We start from the raw sequence: 24,267 nt of genomic DNA, 5'->3' as shown, positions 1-24,267 counted from the left end.
TTGGTCTGTAAACTAGATTTGGAAGAAGCATATGACTTAGTTAATTGAAGTGTCAAGGAGTTGGACTTTTGGAGAAAAGGTGGTGCAAATAGACTAGATGTTGCATAACAACTTGTCATTACTCTATCATGGTGAATGGGGTAGTTAGAGATTTCTTTCCTACTACAGCGAGGCTTAGGCATGGGGTTCCACTCTCTCGATTCTTGTTCACTCCAGTAGCGGATGTCATTAGCAGTATGATACTTGGAGCATATAGAGTGCAGCTGATAATAAGTTGGAGAGATGGAAAGGAGGAAGTTGTATTTGACTCATCTCCAATTTGCTGATGACATTATTCTTTTTAGTGAAGTGGGGCCTCATTAGGTGGTGGAATCTAAAGTTTTTGGGGATTGGTTTAGATGATAGGGTGGTTAGGCAGTTGGCAAACAGGCTTGGGTGTTCAATGACTAGATGATCGATGGTTTATTTAGGTCTCCCTCTAGGTGCAAACCTGAGAGAAAATAGATTTCAGGACCCCATGGTAGAGAAATTAGCCATTCAGAAGAGGAATACATCTCTCTTGGAGGAAGAATTACACTTAAAAAATCTACTTTGATCAGGCTTTCCAAGGTAATGACTCTCTGCAAAAGAGCCTAAATGCTACCTTTATTACTTTAATTCCGAAGGTTGAAGGGACTACAAACATAAAAGACTTCAGACCTATAAGCCTCTTGAATAGCTTCTACAAAATCTTGGCAAAAGTGTTGACTGAGAGAATGAAGGGAGTTCTGAATAGTGTGATATCAAGTAATTAGAGTGCCTTTGTTCTGGGGAGGCAAATGCTTGATTTGATTCTCACTGCAGGTTTTTTTTTTTTTTTTTAGAGAGCACTAGAGGGTTAAGGCAGGGTGACCCTCTCTCTCCCCTTCTGTTCATCTGCCTTATGGAAATCCTTACCCAATTTTCTGGAAGGGCAGCTGAGGCCGGGCTCTGGGAAGGTTTTTCTATTGCTCAGAGAGAGGAAAAAGTTAACATTCTGCAGTTTGCAGATGACACTCTGTTTTTATTGATGCTGATCCTGATCAGTTAGAGGTGTTACTTGTTCTTTATTGGTTTGAAGTGGTCTTGGACCTAAAGGTAAACTTGGGCAAGAGCATGATCATTCCTGTGGGTCAAGTTGCTAATTTAGAGGACCATGCTGAAGTCTTGGCTTGTAGAGTGGATATCCTCCCTGTAAAATATTTGGGTCTCCCTCTGGGGGCAAAGTGTACATTTGCTGCTTTGTGGGACCCTGTGATTGAAAGGTTGGAGAGGAAAACTCTCTTCTTGGAAGGCTAAATATCTCTCAGTGGGAGATAGGATGACACTTATAAAGAGCACTATGTCTAACCTTCCCACTTATTTCCTTTCCCTCTTCCTGATTCCAGTTAAAATTGCCAAAAAGCTAGAGTGCCTACAAAGAAACTTCCTTTGGAAAGGGTGGGAAGAAGAAAAGAAAGTCCATCTCATTAAGTGGGAGCAGGTCTGTCTTCCAATTGAAGAAGGGGGTCTGCGTATTAGAAAATTAAAATTGTTTAACACAGCCCTCTTAAGTAAGTGGGTTTGGAGGTTTGGTACTGAGGGGGGGGGGGGGGGGGGGCTCTCAAAGATTCCCTTCCAAATTGGGGCTGTTCTATTTGGAAAGGAATCATGAAATGTTTCCCCTGTTTTTCTGAAGGAGTGGGGTTTAAATTAGGCAACGGTGACAGGTTAAAGCTCTGGAAAGATCCTTGGTGTATGGACAGTACCCTGGCTGAGGCCTTTCCTCTCCTCTTCCAGTGTGCTTTGGACCAAGATGTCTCAGTGGCTGATTCTTTGTCTGTTCTGAAAATTCAGTATTCTGGGTCCCTCAGTTCAGAAGAAATTCGTTTGACTAGGAGATTGGTGAAGTGTTGGAGTTCTGAACCTGTTACAGAGGCAAGAAATTGACATCAGCAAGGAGGATGAGTGGTGTTGGAAGTGGAATGGTAATGGTAATGGGTGTTTCTCAGTGAGATCTTTGGCTTCAAAGCTGAACAGTTCAGGTCTGTCAGATTTCCCTAGCAAGCAAATTCGGAATCCCTCAAAAGTGAACTTTCTGATTTGGGCTATGTCTCTGGATAAGTGCCTCACTAGAACAAATCTGGAGAGAAGGGGACTGCATCTCTTGGATCTGTCTTGTGGCCTGGTGCCTGAAACAACATTTTCACAATGCAGGTGGGATCATTTTCGCAATGCAGTTGGGATCAGTTGGCATCTCTTGCCTCACTAGAACCACCCGAGCCTACACTGTTCTATCACCTTAAGGTGTGGGATCATTTTCACAATGCAGTTGGGATCAGTTGGGTTATGCCGAGCTCAGTCAAAGACTTGATGTGTTGCTGGAATGTCCAAGGCCTGAAGAAAAAAGGATAGATTGTCTGGAAGTCTGTGCCTGCAGCTGTACTCTGGTCTATCTGGACTGAAAGGAACAATATAATCTTCTGTAACAAAGTGAAGAGTTCAGAAGACTTAATCCTTTCTGCTGTTAGCAGACTGATATCTTGGGTTTCTGTAAAATCCCAGTTCAAAAACCAGAATGTGTCTGAGTTGTTAAGAACCCATTCCCTTTGGAGCTTGTAATTGTTCTGCTCTCCTGGCCATCTCAGTGAGGCTAGGGAGCTGTTGTACTATTTGCTTGTTGATTTCTAATAAAATTCATCTTACCTTTCAAAAAAAAAAAAAACTAATCTACCTGTATTTCACTCATCAATTTTTAAGATGCCACAGGGGGTGGTTAGGAAGGAGGAGAAAATTATTAGACATTTTATGGGAGCCCGGGGAAGGAAAGAGTAACCACTTAGTAATAGTAGAAGATCAAGACTGTAATCAGTCTTGAATCCTAATAGATTTTAGGTTTACAAAAGCAGAAGAAAAGTGAGAGAAAGGAGAAGGAAGAGAAGAGAAACAGGAGAACACAAGGGGTTGAAAGGAGGGACAGATTCTAACACATCTGCCGCCGTCACTCTCTTAGTATTTATAGGTTATGTTCAGTACATAAAGGAAAGGACAGATCTGCCCTTAGTACTTACATGATAAATAAAGTAAATAAAAACTGAATTAACAAACTGACCCAAACTGACACTACTATAACTGAAACAAATAACTACACATGCTGTCCTACGAACACAGTGGGGACCACTGCTGTGGGACCCACATCAGTGTTCTCTACACTCCCCCTCAAGTTGGAAGTAGATATCTATCATTCCCAACTTGGATAGGTCTGTCTCTAACTTCTTCCTTGGTACAGCCTTGGTGAGGATATCCGCGAGCTGCATATTAGATGTGATATACGGGAGACACACTTCTTGTGATGCAACCCTCTCTCGCACAAAATGTCGATCAACTTCAATATGTTTAGTTCTGTCATGCTGCACTGGGTTGTGGGCTATATTTATAGCTGCCTGATTATCACAATACAGCATTAAGGGCTTTTCATAGTCAATACCCAACACTTCAAGTAGTGATCTCAGCCATAAGATTTCAGCCACTCCGTTAGCCATTAACCTTTATTCCGCTTCAGCACTAGAGTGGGAAACAACACTCAGCTTCTTACTCCTCCAAGAGACAAGGTTACCTCCCACAAGGGCACAATATCCAGAGGTAGACCTTCTGTCATCAACACTCCCAGCCCAATCGGCATCTGTATAGACCTCCACCCTCATGTGATTATTGTTCTTGAGCAGTATACGTCTACCCGAGCATCTCTTCAAGTATGCTAATATTCTCTCTGCCGCAAGAAGATGAGAAGTTCTAGGGGAATGCATGTACTAGCTAACAACACTAACAACATAACTGATATCTGGCCGAGTGAGGCAGAGATATAGGAGTTTTCCAACCAACCGTTGGAACATAACTTTGTCTTCAAGAGGCTCCCCGCCCTCTGCACTAATCTTGTGATTTTGTTTAATGGGTGTATCAGCAGGCTTAACACCCAACTTTCCAGTTTCCGCCAACAGATCTAGAACATATTTTCTCTGAGAGATAAAAATACCCTGCTTGGATCTAGCAACCTCAATACCCAAAAAGTATTGTAGTGCACCAAGATCTTTCACCTCAAACTCTTGATGAAGGAGCTGTTTGAGGGACTCAATCTCATAGCTATCATTTCCTGTCACCACAATATCATCAACATATACTGCAAATAGTGTCAGAGAGGACTCCACCCTCTTGATGAATAGCGTATGATCTGACTGGGCCTGTACGTAACCGAACTTTCCAAGGGCTAATCTGAACCTATCAAACCGGGCTCTAGGTGACTGCTTCAAACCATACGATGCCTTGTTCAGTCGGCAAACCTTCTTACCTGTCTCTGTATCATAGAATCCAGGAGGCAACTGCATGTAGACCTCTTCCTGTAAGTCTCCATTCAGAAAAGCATTTTTAACATCCATCTGGAACAAGGGCCAAGAATGATTTGCTGCAAGGGATAACAGAACTCAGATAGTGGTCATCTTGGCTACTGGGGCAAAGGTCTCCAAGTCTTGAAAAACACATCGGTCAGGGAAAAAGGTTACTGAACAGTTCATGTGTTTGGTAATACTACTAACTGAAAGCATGTTAGTATCAAGCTTAGGGACATGCAAGACAGAAGATAAAGATATAGTATCCGATAGCTTGATGTCACCCTTGCCTGAAATGGGAACAAGAGGGCCATCAGCAATGGATACTCTATCTCGACCAGAGGACAAGTGATAAGAAGTGAACAATGATGGCAAGCTAGTCATATGGTCGGATGCACCTGAATCTATTACCCAGCAGTGGTCAGTATTACCTGGAGCTGAAGCATGGTAAGTTGAGGCTCGAGTACCTGAATGTGCAAATGTAGATGTGGCAGGAGCTGATGGTGACTGAGATGGTTGAGCTGAACTCCCAACTTCCTTTTCCAACTGTATGAGGGCAGCCCGAACAACGGCTAAAGTCTCTAGGGATGTGCCTGATGAGGATGCTGAATCAGTGTTCACGGCCACATGAGCATTACCCTTCTTATTTCTTAGTTTTGCTGGGATCAAGTGAGGATGTAGCTTCCAACAAGTATCTTTTGTGTGCTTGGGTTTCTTGCAATGTTCACATACCAGGTCCCGTTTATCTTCCTTCTTCCGGTCCCTTTCTGGATCACCCCCTAACTTAGGTTTAATAGCTGCCAGGGCTGGGAAAGCGGGTTGAGGCCGAGGCTGCATCATGACTTTCCTCCTGATCTCTTCACTATGCACCAGGGAGTATGCTTGAGAAAGGGTCACACTATCTCTTGTCAATATCTGTTGTCGCACAATGTCATATTCTGAATTCAAAACAGCCAGAAACTCAAACACCCTATTTGTCTCGACTTGCTTTCTGTGAGTCTGTGCATCTTTGGGACTCTCCCACTCAAGGGTCTCTAGATGGTCAATCTCATGCCACAAGGATTTCAAGGTAGAGAAGTAGACAGAAACTGGCTTCTCTCCTTGTTTAAGGTTGTTCACCTCACACTTCAGTTCATAGGCTCTGGCAACATTAAGGGGTTGGGAATAGGTTTCTTTCACAACATTCCATATCTCTTTGGTTGTCTTTGCCCACAAGTAATTTCGGCTGATATGTGGCTGCATAGAATTACACAGCCATGCCATAACCAAATAGTTCTCTTGAACCCACTTGGTGTATGTTGGGTCCTCCTTGGAAGGTTCTTTCACATCTTCCAAGAGGTAACCCAGTTTTCCCCTTCCTCCAATAGCCATCATGGCTGATTGAGCCCATTCCAAGTAATTTGACCCATCAAATCTCACAGTTGTAATCTGAAACTCGGTTTCAGATACACTACCATAACTGTTGTTCCAAAAACTACTTTCTCCCTGACCTTTAAACTCCATCTTTGGTCAAGAATCAGTAACTACAAACTGTTAGAGCCACTACACCAGAAAACAGAGTAAAATCAATGCAGGTCTGATCTGAAACCAATCGGCTATCACAGTATATGCAGGAAACCAACACAAATCTGATCTGAAATCAATTGGCTATCACAATATATGCAAGAAACCAACACAAATCTGATCTGAAATCAATCGGCAAGCACAGTACCAGGCAGTCTGTCAAGTTTTTATCCTCTAGAAGAGCAATCTGAGATGCTATTTTCTAAAACCACTGCTGTGGGGCCCACTGCTGCGGGAGCAGAATTAGGGTTTCAACTGTAGGTCTGAAATAAGTGCTCAGCTGCACTGATCACCTCTGAGAGAAGGGGGGTTCGGCCCAACAGTCAAACCCTAGAAACAAACTTAAAACAGTTCGGCCTCTCCTTCTAGATAGGTCCAACCTATCTCGACTGATTGCAGTCTCTGAAACTAAATAAAAAACTTACTTATGGATTTCGGTTTACTGCCTTCCAGGGTTACCTGAACCCTAACCTTCGCTGCTTCTTCCTGATTACCAACTCTTTGCAAGCCGCAGCAAGTCCTCAACTGCTGTGAACCTCTCCTGGTAATCTCCAAGAATCAGCCGCCGAATACTTCTTCATAAGCTTCCAGCCCTAGCTAGTCCTAATGTGGTCGGCTGGACTAGACACACATGAGAAGCCCTAGATAGGCTCTGATACCAAGTAGAAGATCAAGACTGTAATCAGTCTTGAATCCTAATAGATTTTAGGTTTACAAAAGCAGAAGAAAAGTGAGAGAAAGGAGAAGGAAGAGAAGAGAAACAGGAGAACACAAGGGGTTGAAAGGAGGGACAGATTCTAACACATCTGCCGCCGCCACTCTCTTAGTATTTATAGGTTATGTTCAGTACATAAAGGAAAGGACAGATCTGCCCTTAGTACTTACATGATAAATAAAGTAAATAAAAACTGAAATAAATAACAACTGAATTAACAAACTGACCCAAACTGACTACTATAACTGAAACAAATAACTACACATGCTGTCCTACGAACACAGTGGGGACCACTGCTGTGGGGCCCACATCAGTGTTCTCTACAGTAATTGTGAGTAGAGCTAAAGAAAATGAGGGATTGGGAATTGGAAGGGTAGACAAGAAGAATATGACATTACTAGGGAAATGGCTATGGAGGTTCCCAAAAGAGGGAGAAATTTTGGCATAAAGCGGTGGCTAACATTGATGGACTGGAAGTTAGTGGATGGGATGTTGGGTTATCTGTGAGAACTACTCTTGCATATCCTTGGAAGGCTATTCACAACATTCTTCCTTCTTTCCTCCCATTTATCAAGTATGATGTGTGCTTGGGTAAGAATCACCTATTTTGGGAACATCTTTTTTTTTTTAAGATAATATTTTGGAAACAACTCTTAAAGACCCGTTCCCTTCTTTGTTTAATCTTTCTTCTTTCAATAATGAGCTGGTGTCCAAGTTTCTTTCCTCTAGTTCTGCTTCATCTGGGTTTATTTGGATTTGGAACCCTTGTCATTCTAGTTCTTTCTCTTGTGCTTCTATTTATGACTCTCTTCCCCTTCTAGTCTTTCCCAGCCTTTTCCTGTTAAAGAGGTGTGGTGTAAACTTGTTCCTCCTAGAGTTTGGGCTTTCTACTGGGTAATGATTCATGAGAGCATTAGTACTATGGACATTTTACAAAAAGAGACCCTATTGGTGCCTTTCCCCAAACTGGTATGTTCTCTGTAATGCGTTTGATGAAGTAAACTATAACTTACTAATCTCCTGTTGTTTGTTGTTGGCATTTGGGAGTGGTTCCTCTCTCTTTTTGGTTGTAGGTGGATCACACCAACTTATGTGACAGACTTGCTCTCCATGGATCTGTTGGGGAGTAGGGAAAGGGGGAAGAGCAATGTGGAGGTGTATAAGGGCTGCTATATATTATGGATGGTTTGGGAAGAAAGGAATGCAAGAACATTCAAAGAACAAAAAAGAAGCAAGCAGACTATATTGGTTTGTATAAAGATTAGGTTTTCAATAAAATCTTTGGAGATTTTTAATCCTCTCTCATTGATAGTATTGTAAGAAAGTGAGGAGAGGTGGCTACTTCTTCACCAAAAAAAGGTTAAGGCTATGAGAATATGGGAACCCCCATGATTGGATTTTGGAAGCTGAATTTTGATGGAAGTATCTTGGGGAATCTGGGGCCTTCAGGGGAGGGAGGAGCTATAAGGGACGAAGTAGGATTGTAGGAAGTGTGAGAGCAACATATTCGAGATCAGTTGGTGAAGATGACAAGGACTGAATTGTTGACGGTTCTACAAGGACTTCAACAATCTAATAAATTGAACATTGAGAAACTTGTCATACAAGGGAACTCTAAGCCTAAGGTGATAATTAGTTGGTAGAAGAATGACAAAAGGGCTCTTTGAAAGTATGGAAATTAATTGAAGAAACTTGGGTGGATGACAAGAAACATCCAAGGGAAAATTCAATGGGTTCCAAGATCAACTTATACCGTCCGTGCTGAAATACTCAATGATGGCTTCTTTAGATCATGCAATGCCACTGAACCAAATGGTCCAAAGGACTGCTGCCTTTATACACCTTCACATAATCTTCCCTGTTCCCTCTCTTTCTTGGCAAGGTAAAGGAAGAGGCCTTGAAGAAATTCACTACCTCAATAGGAGAGATCCACTTGCAACCAAAAAGTAGAGAAGCACTTTTAAACAAATGAGCAAGAGATTAATTTGTTGTGCAAATCATAAATTATTCATTAAGCATGATCAAGAGTTTACCATAGCAATTATTGTATATGTGGATGAAATTGTTCTCGTTGAGAATTGTCCAACAAAAATTTAGAGATAAATCTTTCTTAGTTATAGAATTGGACATTAAAGAATTGAGAGATTTTATTTTGTTTTGTTTTATTTTTTGGCAAGTAGCCAAATCATGGAAGGGGCACTCACAAAGTATGCTCAATATCATTTTGAACATACAAGAAAACTTATTCAATCCTGTTGGTGCAACCATGGAGGGAAGTTTCAAAGACTTGTCTCTCATCTTCTCTACTTGTCTTGACCAAGCCAATTATTGCTTATTCCACGGGTATAATTAATCAATGTATGCATACTCCTCGTGCCTTGCATCCAGAAGCAACTGAAAGGATTTTCAAAATGTTTAAATTCTTCACAAATAGGGGTCCCATATTTTCAAATCATAGCCAACTTCAGTTAAAAGCATATATAGATATTGGCTGAGATTATCTACTAGTAGTTATTATACTCTAGTTGGCGGGGATCTTTGACATGAAGAAGCAAGAAATAATCTGTGTAATCTGAGGAGCTATACTCGAAGTAGCAAAGAAGAGAAGAGAACCACTGAAATGAAGAGAATGTCAAACTGTTCTAGCCAGTCGACCAGTCTTTTATTTATAGATGAATATAGTACAAGGTACAAGAAATTACTGGGATGCCCGGGGATCTAATTAGTGATGGGACACCCAGATGACTTAAATCATTAAACGGGATTAGGCCCATTAACACAGGCCCAGTTACAAGATAAGTTAAACATAAGAATGGGCTAATAAGAACTCTTATCAGTCGAACATCACTCTAACATTCTAACACTTCCCCTCAAGCTAAGCATGGATATCAATCATGTTTAGCTTGCCAAGTATGTCCCTGAACTTTGTTGTTGCCAGCCCTTTTGTTAATACATCTGCAATGTGCATCTCTGATGGAGTATAAGGCGCACAGAGTTCTCCTGAAATAATTCTCTCTCTGACAAAGTGTCAATCAATTTCAATATGTTTTGTCCTGTCATGTTGCACGGGATTGTTAGCAATGTTGATAGCAGCTTTATTATCACAATACAGCTTGAGGGGACACTCAGTCTTGATACCAAGCTCATTAAGGAGGGTTCTGAGCCATAAGAGTTCAGCAACCCCGTGTGCCATAGCTCGGTATTCTGCTTCTGCACTTGATCTAGCCACAATATTCTGCTTCTTACTGCGCCATGTGACTAGGTTTCCTTCCAAGAATGTATAGTAACCTGAGGTTGAATTTCTGTCTCCAACAGACCCAGCCCAATCAGCATCAGTGTAGGCTTCAATTTCAAGTCTGTTGTTTTTCCTGAATAGAATTCCTTTCCCTGGGCAAGTCTTCAAGTATCTGAGAATTCTTTCCACTTCTCTCATATGAGGAGTCTTTGGTGAGTGCATGAATTGACTGACAACATGAACTGCATAGGCAATGTCTGGCCGAGTAAGGGATAAGTATATCAGTTTTCCTACCAATTTTTGGTACCTTTCCTTATCACAGCATTCCCCACCCATTGATTCTTGTAATCCATGGTTTTGTTCTATTGGAGTGTCTGCTGACCTGCACCCCTGTTAGACAGTTTTGTATGCCCTTAGCTTCAATCAGAATGATGTACTTTATGAGTTTATTGTAAATGAATAAAAGTGTATATTTGATTCATGTTCCCTTGGTATGTTTCTGTGTAATACCCTTAAACTGGACACTTAATGAGACTCGTGTTAGTTTAGAATGTTCACAGCCAGTGGATCGTGTTGGGGAGACCTATCCTGACAAGGTTGACACTGTGGTGCCACCAAGTCGATTGGGGTGGCCTGTCTCAGCTGCCAGGGAGAGACCCTAGGCACATACAGTGTAGGATTAATTGAATCTTTGAACTGGACCAGATTTCCAGTATTGCCCTGGACCTTGGAGATTGATGGGCAAAACTAGAAAGTTACACCCGACCCCTATACTCGATTATGATACTGCACTAGGTGTCGGATTGGGCTGTCTTTGATGTACCATTCAGTGAGATCCTTAGCGGGGGTCAAAACCTGGGTATGTTGGGACAGTTTGTGAATTCATCTGAGTGGGTGATCATAGTGACAGGATCAGCCCCTTTGTCGGACAAAGGTAATGATCGGGGATGCACTCTCACTGATGGAAACCAAGACTGCCGGTAGCCGATTTCAACCGTTGAGATTTGTTTTGCAAAGTATATTTTATATGAGATATAAAAGTATATATATTATGGTTTCTAAAATGTTTGCAAGAAGGTTTTAATTCCCGGGATCCATATAAGTAGAGAGTGCAACACTGTTCCTTGCAGCCGAGGGAGAGGTCCTCTCTTGTCGGGCAGTGTATGATCATTATGGGCTGAGAGGTTAAGTGTAAGACCATTGAGGATAATACCTGATGGGCTAATCTTGCATCTGCCCACAGTCCCTGGGTGTTACAAGGTGGCTTGGCCCAGGGACCACTTAGGGTAAGTGTTGGGCCCATAGAGCCCATTTGATGGGTTTCAGGGGGTGCGCTGTCCATAACAGTGTATTCGGCCAGGCCTTGTAACAAAGGCTGGGCCGAACCCATGTGGTTGATGTGTAGATCAATGCTTGGGTCCCACGCCATACAAGGAAGCCCAACCGGGCAGCAGTTAGGAAGGTTAAGTGAGCACATAAGCTTGATGGGCCTAAAGCCCATTTCGAACTGGGCTATTTTATTAGTTAATAATGGGGCGAATTCTGAGATGGATTAGCAGATAGGATAGGGTCTTGACCCTATCCACTCATAGAGTCCAGATCTGAATGTGATTCAGATCTAGAAACCTCCTAATGAGATTAGGAGAAAGCTAATCTAATCTGCAGATAAGATAAGGGTTTATCCCTATCACCTAAAAGGGGTCTTATCCAAATATGATTTGGATAAGCAGCTCCTAATTGGATTAGGAGCTGATCTTTTAGGTTAACAAAAGAAAGAGGGGGCGGCAGCCTTTAGGAGACACACAATCAGATTTTCTTCAATGCTGAAATCACAAGAAGAGAGAATTCTGCACCCTGCGAATTCTTTCTTGCCGCCTCCCTGTTCTTGCCGCCCTGTTTTGCTAGTTCGATCTCCACCAATGGGAGAAGTCAAGATTTGATCTTGACATCAGTTCTTGGAGGAAGAATTGATAGGAAGCTGTGTTCACGTGCCATCCTGCTATTTCTTGCGAATGATAGAGTTCTTGGAGAAGAACATTGCTGATTCTGCTCCATCCTGCACTGCGCCATCTTCAGTGGGAGCATATTTTGGATCCTTCCTTGGGCATGAACACCTCCATTGGGAGATACTATTTCTCCGTATCAGGTATAATCATCTCCTACTCTTTTTGGTTCAGATCTGGTTCAGTTTATGGTTCAAGAATGATCCTTGAAAATTTGATTTTCTAAATAGGGAATGCGATTCCCAGTTGAAGGGAGAGAAATTTTTGAAATTCGCCCCCTTATTCCGCAAACTTTGGGCGTCCATGGGATGGATCTCTCATCCCTTCAACCCCATCATGCATGTTTCCTTTAGGAGATCTAGCACATATTTTCTTTGACATATGTAGATTCCTTCTCTTGATCTAGCAACTTCAATCCCAAGAAAGTATCTCAGATTTCCCAGGTCTTTGATCTCAAATTCTGAAGCTAAGAACTCCTTCAGCCTCTTCATTTCTTTCACATCATTTCCAGTAATCACCATATCATCCACATACACAATGAGTGTTGTAAGTTTGTCATCTTGTCTCCTTGTAAACAATGTATGATCTGCACTACTCTGAGTGTACCCTACTTTCTTCATGGCCAAACAAAGTCTCTCAAACCATGCCCGGGGAGATCGCTTCAAACCATATAATGCTTTCCTTAGTTTACATACCTTCTTTCCAACATCATATCCAGGTGGGGGTTCCATGAATACCTCTTCATGAAGATCACCATTTAGGAAGGCATTCTTCACATCCTGCTGATGAAGTTCCCAAGAGAATTTTGTTGCTAGTGATAGTAGAACCCTGATTGTGTTGAGCTTTGCTACTGGGGCAAAGGTTTCCTTGTAGTCAATTCCTTCCTTTTGTGTAAATCCCTTTGCCACAAGTCTGGCCTTGTACTTCTCAATTGACCCATCTTCCCTGTGCTTTACTATGAATACCCACTTGCACCCATTAGTGCCTTTCCCCTCTAGCAGGTCCACCAATTACCACGTTCCTGCTTTCATTAAGGCTTTCATCTCCTCATTCATGGCTTCTTTCCACCTTGGATCAGATGCCGCCTCGGAATACCTGGAAGGGACACATACAGAGGAAAGAGCAAACACAAAGGAATGATAGGCAGGGGTTAAGTGTGAGTAAGAAACATAATCAGCTATGGGATGCCTAGTGGTACAAGAATGAACAGGCTTACGGAGAGAAATAGGAAGATCCAAATCTGAATTGAGTGAATCAGGATTACCTTGGATTGCAGAGACAGATTGATCTAAGGTCAACTGGTTGCAATCATGAGGTTGAGGGCCCTTCTTCCTTCTACTGTATGTAAGTATCTCTTTCTCTTGTTTACTGGAACCTTCAGAAGCATCAGCCGAATCTGGAGAAGTAACTAGCACAGTGGGAGTCTCACTAGATTGACCCGGAATGTTACAGCTAGGAGTAGTGGAAGGTGATGAAAGGGGAACAAAAAAGAAGGGAGACTGAGAATCCTCTTCCAACCCACTACTCTCCCCCTGAAGAGGATTCTGAGAAGACTGGAAATAGGGTTGAGACTCAAAAAAGACTACATCTCTGGTGACATATTTTTTCTTGGAGACAGGATCATAACACTTATACCCCTTTTGTGTAGGAGAATACTCCAAAAATATTCCCTTTGTAGCCTTAGGATCCAGCTTGGTTTTCTTTGGATCCTTCACATGTATGAAGCATGTACAGCCAAAAACCCATGGGGGAAGAGGAAATTCTGGAAGAGTGGGACACAAAACAGAGAAAGGAGTCTTCATACCCAGTACCTTAGATGTCATCCGATTTATCAGGTATGATGCAGTGAGAACAGCTTGAGACCAATATTGCTTGGGCACATTGTGCTGGAAAAGAAGGGCTCGAGCTGTCTCCAATAGGTGCATGTTCTTGCGCTCAGCAACCCCATTTTGCTAAGGGGTGTAAGCACATGAAGATTGATGTAACATGCCTGCATCTTCCATGAATGAGTTCAGGGATCTTTCAACAGATAAATCCAAGTGCACCGAGAATAATGGTCAATAAAACTGATAAAGTAACGGAAGCCATCAATGGAAACAATGGGTGAAGGACCCCAAACATCAGAATGAACCAAATCAAAAGGGGCTTGAATTTCATTACTAGAAATTGGATACATTGACCTACATTGTTTTGACATTTGACACACATCACAAATTAAACTCCGACTCGGAATGCCCTTACATAGTTCGGGAAACAACATTGCTAAAGAAGAAAAAAACAAATGACCTAGCCTAGCATGACACAAGTGCAGCCTAGCTATTGACTCCACACTTTCCGGACTAGTAGTAGCAGAAGCTTGCAAGGCTGAGCTGACATCCTCATCAAAATAGTAAAGGCCCCCATACTCATGACCACTCCCAATCGTTCTCCTCGTCAATCTGTCCTGGAAGACACAATGAGAAGGAAAGAAAGTTATACTGCAGTTCAAATTTTTTGTAAGCTTTGAAACAGACAACAGATTTGAGGTAAGACTAGGAACATGTAGGATTGATTTAAGAGAGATCCTTGCTTAGGTCAACCACCCCCTTTCCAGAGATGGTGGAGAGGGATCCATCAGCTACTCTCATCTTATCCTGGCTAGACAACAAATGATATGTAGAGAATAAGGAGGACATGTGTGTCATATGGTCAGTGACTCCGGAATCAATCACCCAAGAGGTAGAATTAATGGAACTAGTTGCACTAAATGCAGAGGCTGTACCTGATTTGGCAAGAGAGGTGGAAGCTAAAGAATTGTTCTTCAGGCGGGCTAATGCCCGGCTGAGAACCTCTACCTCACTAATTGTGAAGCCCGAAGTACTTGGTCCAGAGGAGTCGGCAGCCTGCTTTGCGGTGGAAGAGGACACTGTCTGAGTACTCTGTGAGTTGTCACTACAGTTGTTGGTAGCAAGATTCCCACTTGCTATGTGGCCCTTATGTTGCCTTTTGTCCTTTCTCAGAGCAGCTGGCTTCAGATGAGGGTACAAGACCCAACATTTCTCCTTTGTGTGTTTCTCACCACCACAATGGGTACACTTGAGGTATTCTTGTCTGAAAATCTATTCCCCTTAGTGGAGACTAAGGCTGAATGTTCTCCAGGTAGTTCTGTTGACTGTGTCTGGGAGTCAACTTGCATCTCCTTTCTCCTTACTTCTTCATTCCTCACCAGGTAGTAGACATGGTGAAGCTCAGGTAATTCATCTCTCCCTAGAATCTGTGACCTTATACCTTCATATACAGGGTCAAGGCCCACCAAAAACTTAAAGGCTCTGCCCTCCTCAATCTGCTTGTCATGCCTCTCCTTATCCTTGGCATTTTCCCAATCCAAAATCAAGTGGTGGTCAAGCTCTTCCCAGAGGCCTTCCAGTGTTGCAAAGTATGTTGCCACGGACATGTCTCCTTGCCTTAGGGCTGCAATGTCTTGGTTCAGCCTGTAGATTCTAGCATTGTTCTTTTTCTGGCCGTATGTCTTGGATACTTTCTCCCAAATTTAACGGCTGTTGGGAAGTGATGAATAGTTCTGGCCACCCGAGGAGTCATGGAGGCCAGCAACCAAGACATGACTGTGGCATTTTCCTTGCGCCACACGGTGTATTCAGGACTGCCAATTTCTGGTTGTTTCTTGTCTCCATCCAAATAGCCTGTGAAATCACGAGAGGTAATGAACAGCATTGCAGAGACGGACCACTCTCTGAAGTTATACTCATCCAGCAGCACACTTGTAATCTACAAGCTGTGCAGATTAGGGTTTTCCAGGTTTGAGGACCTTGTGACAGGTCTGTTATCTCTAGAGGAAACTTCACCGGATAGTGAGGACATCCTGACTTCAGTCCAAGAGTTGTTCACAGTGCTGTAGGTGGTTCTGTTTAGGACTGGCCGAAGTAGTCACAGTGTTCACAGTGCTGGTAGAAGTGTTCACAGTTCGGGTACAGTAGCAAGTAAAGGTCTGTAACTGAACCAGTTCACAGTGCTGGTAAAAGTTCAAGGCTGCAACTGTGCAGTGCAGAAGTAGGGCTGGTAACCGACCTGAAAAAAAATCTATAACTGAAGTTGCCACAGTTCTGTAAGAGTCTTGCTGATGCACCGAAGCTGCAACTGCAGAAGAGGCTAAGTCTTTACCACTGTTCTGCGCAAGTCTTGCTGGAGCACCGAAGCTGCAACTGTAGAGGAAGCTCTCCCCCTTTCGGCTAGTGCTAGGACTGCTGGGATCAGTCCTCAACTAGGTCTGTCCTATACAGACCTCTCTTAGTAGCCCAATAGCTACTACTTGCTGAAAGAAAACTAGTAGGACATCTACTTCTGGGTCTTACTTCCCTTGAGTCCTACAACCAAGAGAAACCCTAGGTTCAAACTTGCTTTACTCTCTTACACTCCTAGGTCTTTACTGCAGCAACCCAGAAAAGGAAAAGAGAAGATGAAAAGACAGCAAGAGAAGAGAGTGCACCTGTTGAAACCAGGAAGGAGCTAATGCTCTGATACCATGTAATCTGAGGAGCTATACTCGAAGTAGCAAAAAAGAGAAGAGAACCACTGAAATGAAGAGAATGTTGAACTGTTCTAGCCAGTCGACCAGTCTTTTATTTATAGATGAATATAGTACAAGGTACAAGAAATTACTGGGATGCCCCTGATTAGTGATGGGACAACCAGATGACTTAAATCATTAAACAGGATTAGGCCCATTAACACAGGCCCAGTTACAAGATAAGTTAAACATAAGAACGGGCTAATAAGAACTCTTATCAGCCGAACATCACTCTAACATTCTAACAATCTGTTGTCACTAGATTGAGGGTTGAAGCTGAGTATCAAACCATGGTTCGTAGTATCTCTAAGTTATTGTGGCGTAATGGAAAGAATATATTTGAGGATGGTCTCAAAGAACCAACTATGATATGAATATATGATAATAAAGTTACTATTGGATACAATTCATACTCAAGCCCTACATGATAGCACCAAACATATGGAGGCTGTTCGATGCTTATTAGCTACAAAACCCAGTACAAGGGTGTCATATCATGTCAGATACTTCAATCTTTAGTGTAAATTCCATATCCAATACCATGTCCAGCCGTGTCCTTGATGTGTCAAGGTAACATAGTTTATTGGACAAAGCTGCTTCCCAAGAAGTATGCTTTCCATTTTTTTGAAAACCAAAGATCAGTTTGCCAATTTCCAAACAAGGGTGCTGTTAGAGTGAGTGGAAATATATTCTACACAAGTTAAGCATTAGATATATTATGTTATAATCATCTTGGGGGTATTATTGTAATTGTACATTTCATTTAGCAAGGTACATATATTCTAACAAATGGATGAGCTGACCCTACAGATTCACTAACAATGGACCATATTTTCTAGTGTTGCATACATATTTAAGTTTATTTTCCAGCACGAAATCTTGAGTGTTGCATAGATGAGAAGCTACTATAATATAATCATATATTCATATCTAATTTACCAAGCTTGTTTCTTTTTTTGTTGCCAGGTCCTTGCGTGCTATAAACTTTTGTGATAACCACCTGGGGCCAAGTTTTGCCGCCGGAATTTTCGATACTCTTCTTGGTGCTTTGTCTTGCATAACAAGCCTTGATCTATCTGATAACAATGTGAGGGGCTCATTATCAGTTGATAACCATTTTATTTATAATTGAACCAATAGAAAATCACTTACATTTTTTGCAGATTGCAGGATGGTTGTCTAATTTTAACCAGAGATACTCAAGCAGTTTCTCATCTTTAGTGAAAAGTGAATTCTTACAATCGCTGCATGTGCTCAATATAAGGTATTGGACCATAGATATAGTTACATTTGCTTTTGCCTTTGTCTTTTAGTGCTAACCTGCATAAAATAAAACATAGGTTTGACAATTGTACTTCTCTTGCCCTAACACAGAGCCCAAGAGACAGATAGAGGAACATAGAAAAGACTCTTCAATCATACTTCTCTTGCCCCATAATTCCACTTACTCTTTGCAGGTTGTTCTGAGTTCAAGGTGGGTGATGGCACAAGCATTTGTTTTTGGTAGGATGAGTGGTTTGGCATTGGAAAGTTTGTAAAATGTGTAATAGGTTGTTTCACTTGAGTTCTTGTCTAACATGCATTCCTATTGCTTTACTATATGTGATTCTGCCCATTTTAACTGTCCTAGCATGACTTGGTGGTGGACCTTCAAATGTTCTATGTTAGTGTTAGCTTTAGCTAAAATCTGGCCCTGGCTAACATAATCCATTTGTCTCATGGTGACCCCAATTTGCTTATTTTTATTGTTTAGTTCCCAATTGGTTGATTTTACTCGCTTGGTGAATTTGACCACCAATTTGGCCTTAATTTGCAATTTCTACTAATTATTCTGCCTTAATTAACAGTGCCTAGTTAGTACAAGTTGGTATCATTTTATTCTTTAGAGCATGATTCGTGCATGTGATGAGGAGAATGTTATGCTTACTACCAGGGGAAACAATTTACTCAAGGATGATGCTGGTGATCTTAAACATGCATTGGTTCATATGCCTAACTTGGAGAGTCTGGATATAAGTGACAATCCCATTGAGGATGATGGAATTAGGTGCAGTTGGATTTCCATTCCTTTGATACACTGATTTTTTGCATTCATTTAATGTAGGCTTCACTAGCTGTACATTAATTGGTCCAGGAATTTAATTCCCTATTTCACGGAGGCTTCTGAAAGGGGTTCTTCTTTAGTTGATCTGAAGATAGAAAACTGCAGCCTATCCTGCAACGGAGTGACTCAACTTTTGAGAAGCCTCTCAACCTTGAAGCCATTGAGAACTCTCTCCATTTCAGATAATGAGCTGGGAAGGTTAGCCTTTCTTAAACGCTAGATACCATTGCTTCATTTTCTTTTTCATTTCTTCTTGAGGCATTCATTTTAATATTACCATGTTGAAGTCAAGTGACTTACCCCATTTGGTACAAGGTTCAGTTTAGTTGTTGAGTTGTATCTTGCAGTCAAGTAGCAGCAGAACTGGCAAAATTTTTGGGCACATCTCATGTAAGAGAACTCAATATTGAAGATATTGCACTAGGTCCATCTGGCTTCCTAGAACTACAAAAAGAAATACCAGAAGAAATCAAACTTGGTTACATAAACATAAGGTTGGATCAAATGCCAATTTTTGGTGTTACTATGATGGCATAATATAATGAAATATAACATGTAATTGTCTCTTTAATAGCAAGAATCGTGGTGGAATTGAAGCTGCAAATTTCATCTCAAAGCTCATTTTGCGGTCTCCAGAACTTGTTGCAGTCAATGCTGGATATAATTTTATTCCTGCTGAGTCATTAGCACTTATAGGATCTGCGTTGAGAGCTTCCAGAGGTATGGATCTAAAATACCTGGTGAAATTCTATTACACTACACATCTTCTTCTATTGCAATTTGTTATCTTGGATAAATCAAAAGAATCTGAAACTGTAATCATTTCTAGAGGTTGAAGGCATACAACTCCAGAAAACCCTATCCCAACATGAGCTCAGCAATTGAACCTATAATACCTAGATTCATCACTTTGCCCTATGGTGCCCATTTTCTGAGAACAAATATACAGAAATCTGTAAATCTCCATCAGCTTTCCAGAGGTCAAGTTTGATGGTTGGTTTCATATTCTTCTTTGTTCTGCATTTAGGGCTGCAAATAAGTCGGATCATATCGGGTTCAAATCCAAAACCGATCCGTTAAGAGGCAGATTCAGATATCCCTCCTGATCCTAACAAATCAGATCGGATCGGAAAAGCCAATCTATTAACTTAACAGATTGAATTCAAATATAGACCAATTCGATCCACCATGACCTGATCCGATCCCCTAATATATACATATACATATATCTATCTATCTATCTATCTATCTATCTATCTATCTATCTATATATATATATATATATATATATATATATATATATATATATATATATATATATATTTTAAAATAATTTTATATGACAATTATACCCTTCAGTTTATATTTTAAGTAGGTTTTATATGTTTGTTATTTTGTATTTTTATTATGCCTATAATGGTATTTTGGCTTATAAGCCATTAAACCCTAAATCCCAAACCTAAACATGAACGAGACTAAATCAGCTCTTCCAATCTTCCTCTTTAGCGCATCCTCTATAACGTTGTTCAGCTGCAGCTAGAGGTGTAAATCAGACTGGCATGACACAACTTTGCGTGTCACCCGTGCTTTGGTGAGTTGTGACGTGCCATGCTTGGGTTAGGCCCAGCATGGCCCTTGGCTCGAGCCCAAGTAGGCCAGAGCTAGGCCGTGGGCCAAGCCTTGGGCCAGGCTAGGCCAGGGCATGATAGATATTTTAAAAAAATGAAAAAATTAAAACAAATTAACAAAATTGAAAAAATTGAAAAAAAAAATCTTAAAATTTTATTTTATATGAATTTTTATGTGTACAATTGTTTACATATGAAATAATAAAGTGAAATTAAAAATTACAATACAATGGAATAAAATAGTATAATAAAATTGAAAATAAAAAATTATATGTATTTGTTGAGAGTGTAAGGGCATTTATGTCCTTTCATGTTTTCTGTATTTGGGCACCTATTCAAGAGCCCATTTGTAATTTTCTTCAATATGTTAAGTAAAGCATTCTTCAGGGTGTGAATAGTAACACACCTGAGATTCTTGATAAAACCCTTTCTTCTTCTTCTTCTTGATGACTTTAACTTGGTATCAGAGTGTCGGAAGATCAAGGAGAGCATCAACCGTTGCTTGTGACTCACAGACGAACCTGCTGATGTCAGCATGCCGCCGGTTGACATCAGCGGCCCGTACAGTTGGCGATGTCCGTTTGCGGTTTTGACACCCATTGATGCACCTCATTTTTAGAGGAATTTTGATATACATTTCATGGATGTTTGAAGTTCTTTTACATTTTTCTTGGATTTTTCATATGAAAATTGGCGAAAAATACAGATTTGGAGTTTAGGACTTGCATGCTCGATGGTGGGCTAGTTGCTATTAAATCCACTTGCATTTGAATTGTGGCAAATTTATGAGATTACAGGAAGTAGTCTCAGATTTTTTGGAGCCCTTAAACTTTTTTGAGAATTTTTTCTTCCCCTATTTGGCCGCCAGCACCTTCTTTTCTTTTGTTTTATTGTTGTAGACCGTGTTTAACCTTCAAGGAAAGGTGTTTGGGTGTTCAGCTAGTGTTGGAAGATTGTGGTGTTGATGAGAAAAGTGTTTTTAGAGGGATGGTGGTCAATGGACTCACACAAGGATGTGTACGTACCTACCTATGTCCTCCTAGGAAGTAATGACAGTGCTGGAAGGCAAAATACTACTGTAAAACTTGATGGAACAAATTTTCTTGAATGGTCTCAATCAGCTAAGCTTACAATCGAAGGAAGAGGTAAGCTTGGGTTTATTACCAGTAAGGAAGTTAAGCCAAAGCCTGAAGATCCAAATTATTCCAAATGGGAGCAGGATAATTTGTTGGTTATGTCATGGCTTGTATGCTCTATGCAGCCTCCTCACATTGCCCGCAACTATATGTTCCTTCCAACAGCTAAGGACATTTGGGATAGGTTAACTTCAACTTATTCTCAAGTGAAGAACATGGCTAGAATCTATCAGTTGCGAAGATTAAGTGTGTAATATGTTGCAGGGGGAGAAATTGGTGGCCATGTATTTCTCTTCCTTACAATCAGTTTGGGAAGAAATTGATCATTTAGAAGCTTTGGAGTGGAAGGATCCTATTGATGCTAAACAATATAGGAAGTGCATTGAGAAAAACCGAGTTTTTGATTTTCTTGTTGGACTGAATGCCGATTATGATTTCACCAGGCAACACATCCTTAGTGCTGATATTTTATCACTCTCCACAGCATATTCTTTGGTGCAAAATGAAGAGAGTAGGAGGTGCCATGATGCAAGTTCCTGTCAGTGAGCACACAACTCATGTCTACAAAACCCAAACAGAGTTCTGGTAAACTTGAAGACGTAGTTTGTGAATATTGCAAGAAGCCAAAGCACAGCAAGGATAGGTGTTGGAAACTAAATCCCCACCTAAAGCTTGAGAAGTTTAAAACCGGAAAGAAGGTAAATGTTCATGTTTCTACAGCTAGTCATGATTCTCAAACTCGCATGCTTGAGGGAAATTCTTCTGCTCAGGCATCTACTCATGACACCTCTAATGTGATGGAAAAATTGAGAGGCATCTTGCTCCATCTTGAAAAGAGTGGGTTGCCTACATCTGCTGGTTCACGTACACCTTCTAGTGCCTTTGCAAAATCAGGTATTGCACTTGTGTGTCATGCTTCATCCTCTGGCTCTTAGATAATTGACACAGGAGCCAGTGATCATATGACTGGTATGCCTTCCTACTTTACCACGTATAAACTTTTTTTAGGGAAAGGTAAGATTACTATTGCTGATGGATCTCAGACCCTAATCTCGGGTTTGGGTGAAGTTAAACTTACCAACAACCTTTCTCTGAAATCAGTTCTCCATGTCCCGCAACTGCATAGAAATCTCTCATCTATTAGCTCACTTACAAAGTCTCATAGTTGTTCTGTAACCTTCTTTCCATCTTATCGTGTCTTCCAGAATTTGAGTACGGGGAAGACGATTGGCAATAGACATGAAGTCGATGGAGTTTATCTTCTTGATCAGTCTCCAAAGTTTGGGTTAATTGAAATTGTGGCATCACCATCTTGGGCATGTTTCTTTTGGTTCATTGAAGTTTTTGTTTCCTAGTCTGTTTGAGTCCTTGTCTAGTTCTGGTCTACAATGTGAAGTCTGTCAACTATCAAAGCAATGTAGAACTACATATTTGGCAAGTAACAAGAGAAGTAATGTTGCTTTCCATTTAATACATGTTGATGTTTAGGGACCTTATTCTATTCCATGTATGGGTGGTTATAAGTATTTCATTCTCTTTGTTGATGACTACTCGCGGTATACCTGGTTGTATTTGATGAAGAGTCGAGATGAAGTTCCTTCAATTATAAAAGGCTTTTTTAATATGGTGGAGACACAATTTGAAAAGAAGATTAAGATTATTAAATCTGACAATGCCAAGAAATACTTTGAGAAGCACTTACAAACTTTCCTTGAAGAAAAAGGAGCAATTCACCAAAGTTCATGTCCTCATACCCCCCAACAAAATGGGGTATCAGAGAGGAAAAGCAGACATGTGGTTAAAAAGTTGCTAGGGGATTGTTATTCTAGATGCATGTCCCAACTCAATTTTGGGGAGATGCTACACAAGCAGCTGTATATCTTATGAACAGACTTCCTTTGTAAACCCTTCGTCTCCAGTCTCCTCATCAGCTTCTTTTTCCTGACGAGGATGCCTTCCATCTTCCTCCTAAGGTCTTTGGGTGTGTCTGTTTTGTCCATGACATGAGTCCTAGGTTGACATTTGATTCAAAATCTATTAAGTGTGTCTTCTTGGGATATTCTTCAGTCCAAAAAGGGTATCATTGTTATAACCCTTGCTCTGGAAAAAGGTGTGTGTCCAAAGATATCACATTCTTTGAGTCTAATCCCTTCTTTTCCTCTTCTCTTCCTTCTCTTCAGGGGAAGAATGCTAGTGAAAGTCAAACTCCTTTTTGTATGTCAATTCCTACTCCAGTTGTAACTGGTATTGTCGATCCTTCTCCTTCTCCTCTTCCTCCTTGTGGTGGTAGTAATACTCCTCCTATGCCTCCTCCTCTGCCTCCTGTTCCTCGGTCTTGGCACCAGTGGTTTGTTAGACGAAAAAAGAGGATGACTCTAGAGATTGAATGTCCATTACAATTTGACTTACCGGACTCAAGTAATCTAGATTCTAAACCTCTTCTTGTTTCTAATACTTGCGGTGAACCTATTACTGAGCCTCCTAGTGTGGTTTTTGACCTTAACCTTCCTATTGCGGTTTGTAAAGCAAAAAGGACATGTGCTAAATAACCTATCTCAAATTATGTCTCTTATGATACCTTATCTCCCTCTTATTGTGCCTATATCTCTTCCATTGCTTCTATTTTTATCCCTCACAGTGTTACTGAGGTAGTGCAGTTCCCTCATTGGAAGGATGCTATGAACTAGGAAATGGAATCGCTTGAGAAAAATCAGACATGGGAAATTGTTTCTCTTCTAGTGGGCAAAGTTCCTGTTGGATGTAAGTGGGTTTACACAGTGAAGCATAAAGCTGATGGCTAAATTGAAAGGTATAAAGCCTGGCTTGTGGCAAAAGGGTACACTCAATCTTATGGCATTGATTATCAGGAGACTTTTGCTCCAGTAGCCAAGATGAATTCAATTCGAGCTATCATGTCTCTTTCTGTCCATTATTCTTGGC

The 24,267-nt window shown here is 41.0% G+C and overlaps 1 protein-coding gene across 8 annotated transcripts in view; it reads left to right on the top strand.

The window, feature by feature from the left end:
• LOC104587649 (RNI-like superfamily protein) overlaps positions 1–24,267 on the top strand; it is a 108,249-nt gene that overhangs the window by 75,177 nt on the left and 8,805 nt on the right. For all 8 annotated transcript variants that reach the window (XR_016080428.1, XM_088894777.1, XM_088894775.1 and 5 more), the window contains 6 exons: positions 17,426–17,546; positions 17,623–17,723; positions 18,393–18,506; positions 18,594–18,761; positions 18,911–19,057; positions 19,138–19,283. Coding sequence is in view for 7 of the 8 variants with exons in the window: in XM_088894777.1 (XP_088750903.1) it covers positions 17,426–17,546; positions 17,623–17,723; positions 18,393–18,506; positions 18,594–18,761; positions 18,911–19,057; positions 19,138–19,283 (797 nt within the window). In the remaining variant the exon portion in view is untranslated. The remainder of the gene's footprint in view (positions 1–17,425; positions 17,547–17,622; positions 17,724–18,392; positions 18,507–18,593; positions 18,762–18,910; positions 19,058–19,137; positions 19,284–24,267) is intronic.

The sequence above is a fragment of the Nelumbo nucifera genome, chromosome 1 (assembly GCF_055504915.1).
Source record: "Nelumbo nucifera cultivar China Antique chromosome 1, China Antique-T2T, whole genome shotgun sequence".
NCBI lineage: Eukaryota > Viridiplantae > Streptophyta > Magnoliopsida > Proteales > Nelumbonaceae > Nelumbo > Nelumbo nucifera.
The sequence above is the reverse complement of the archived record's forward strand: the minus strand, read 5'-3'. Positions and strand labels throughout refer to the sequence as shown.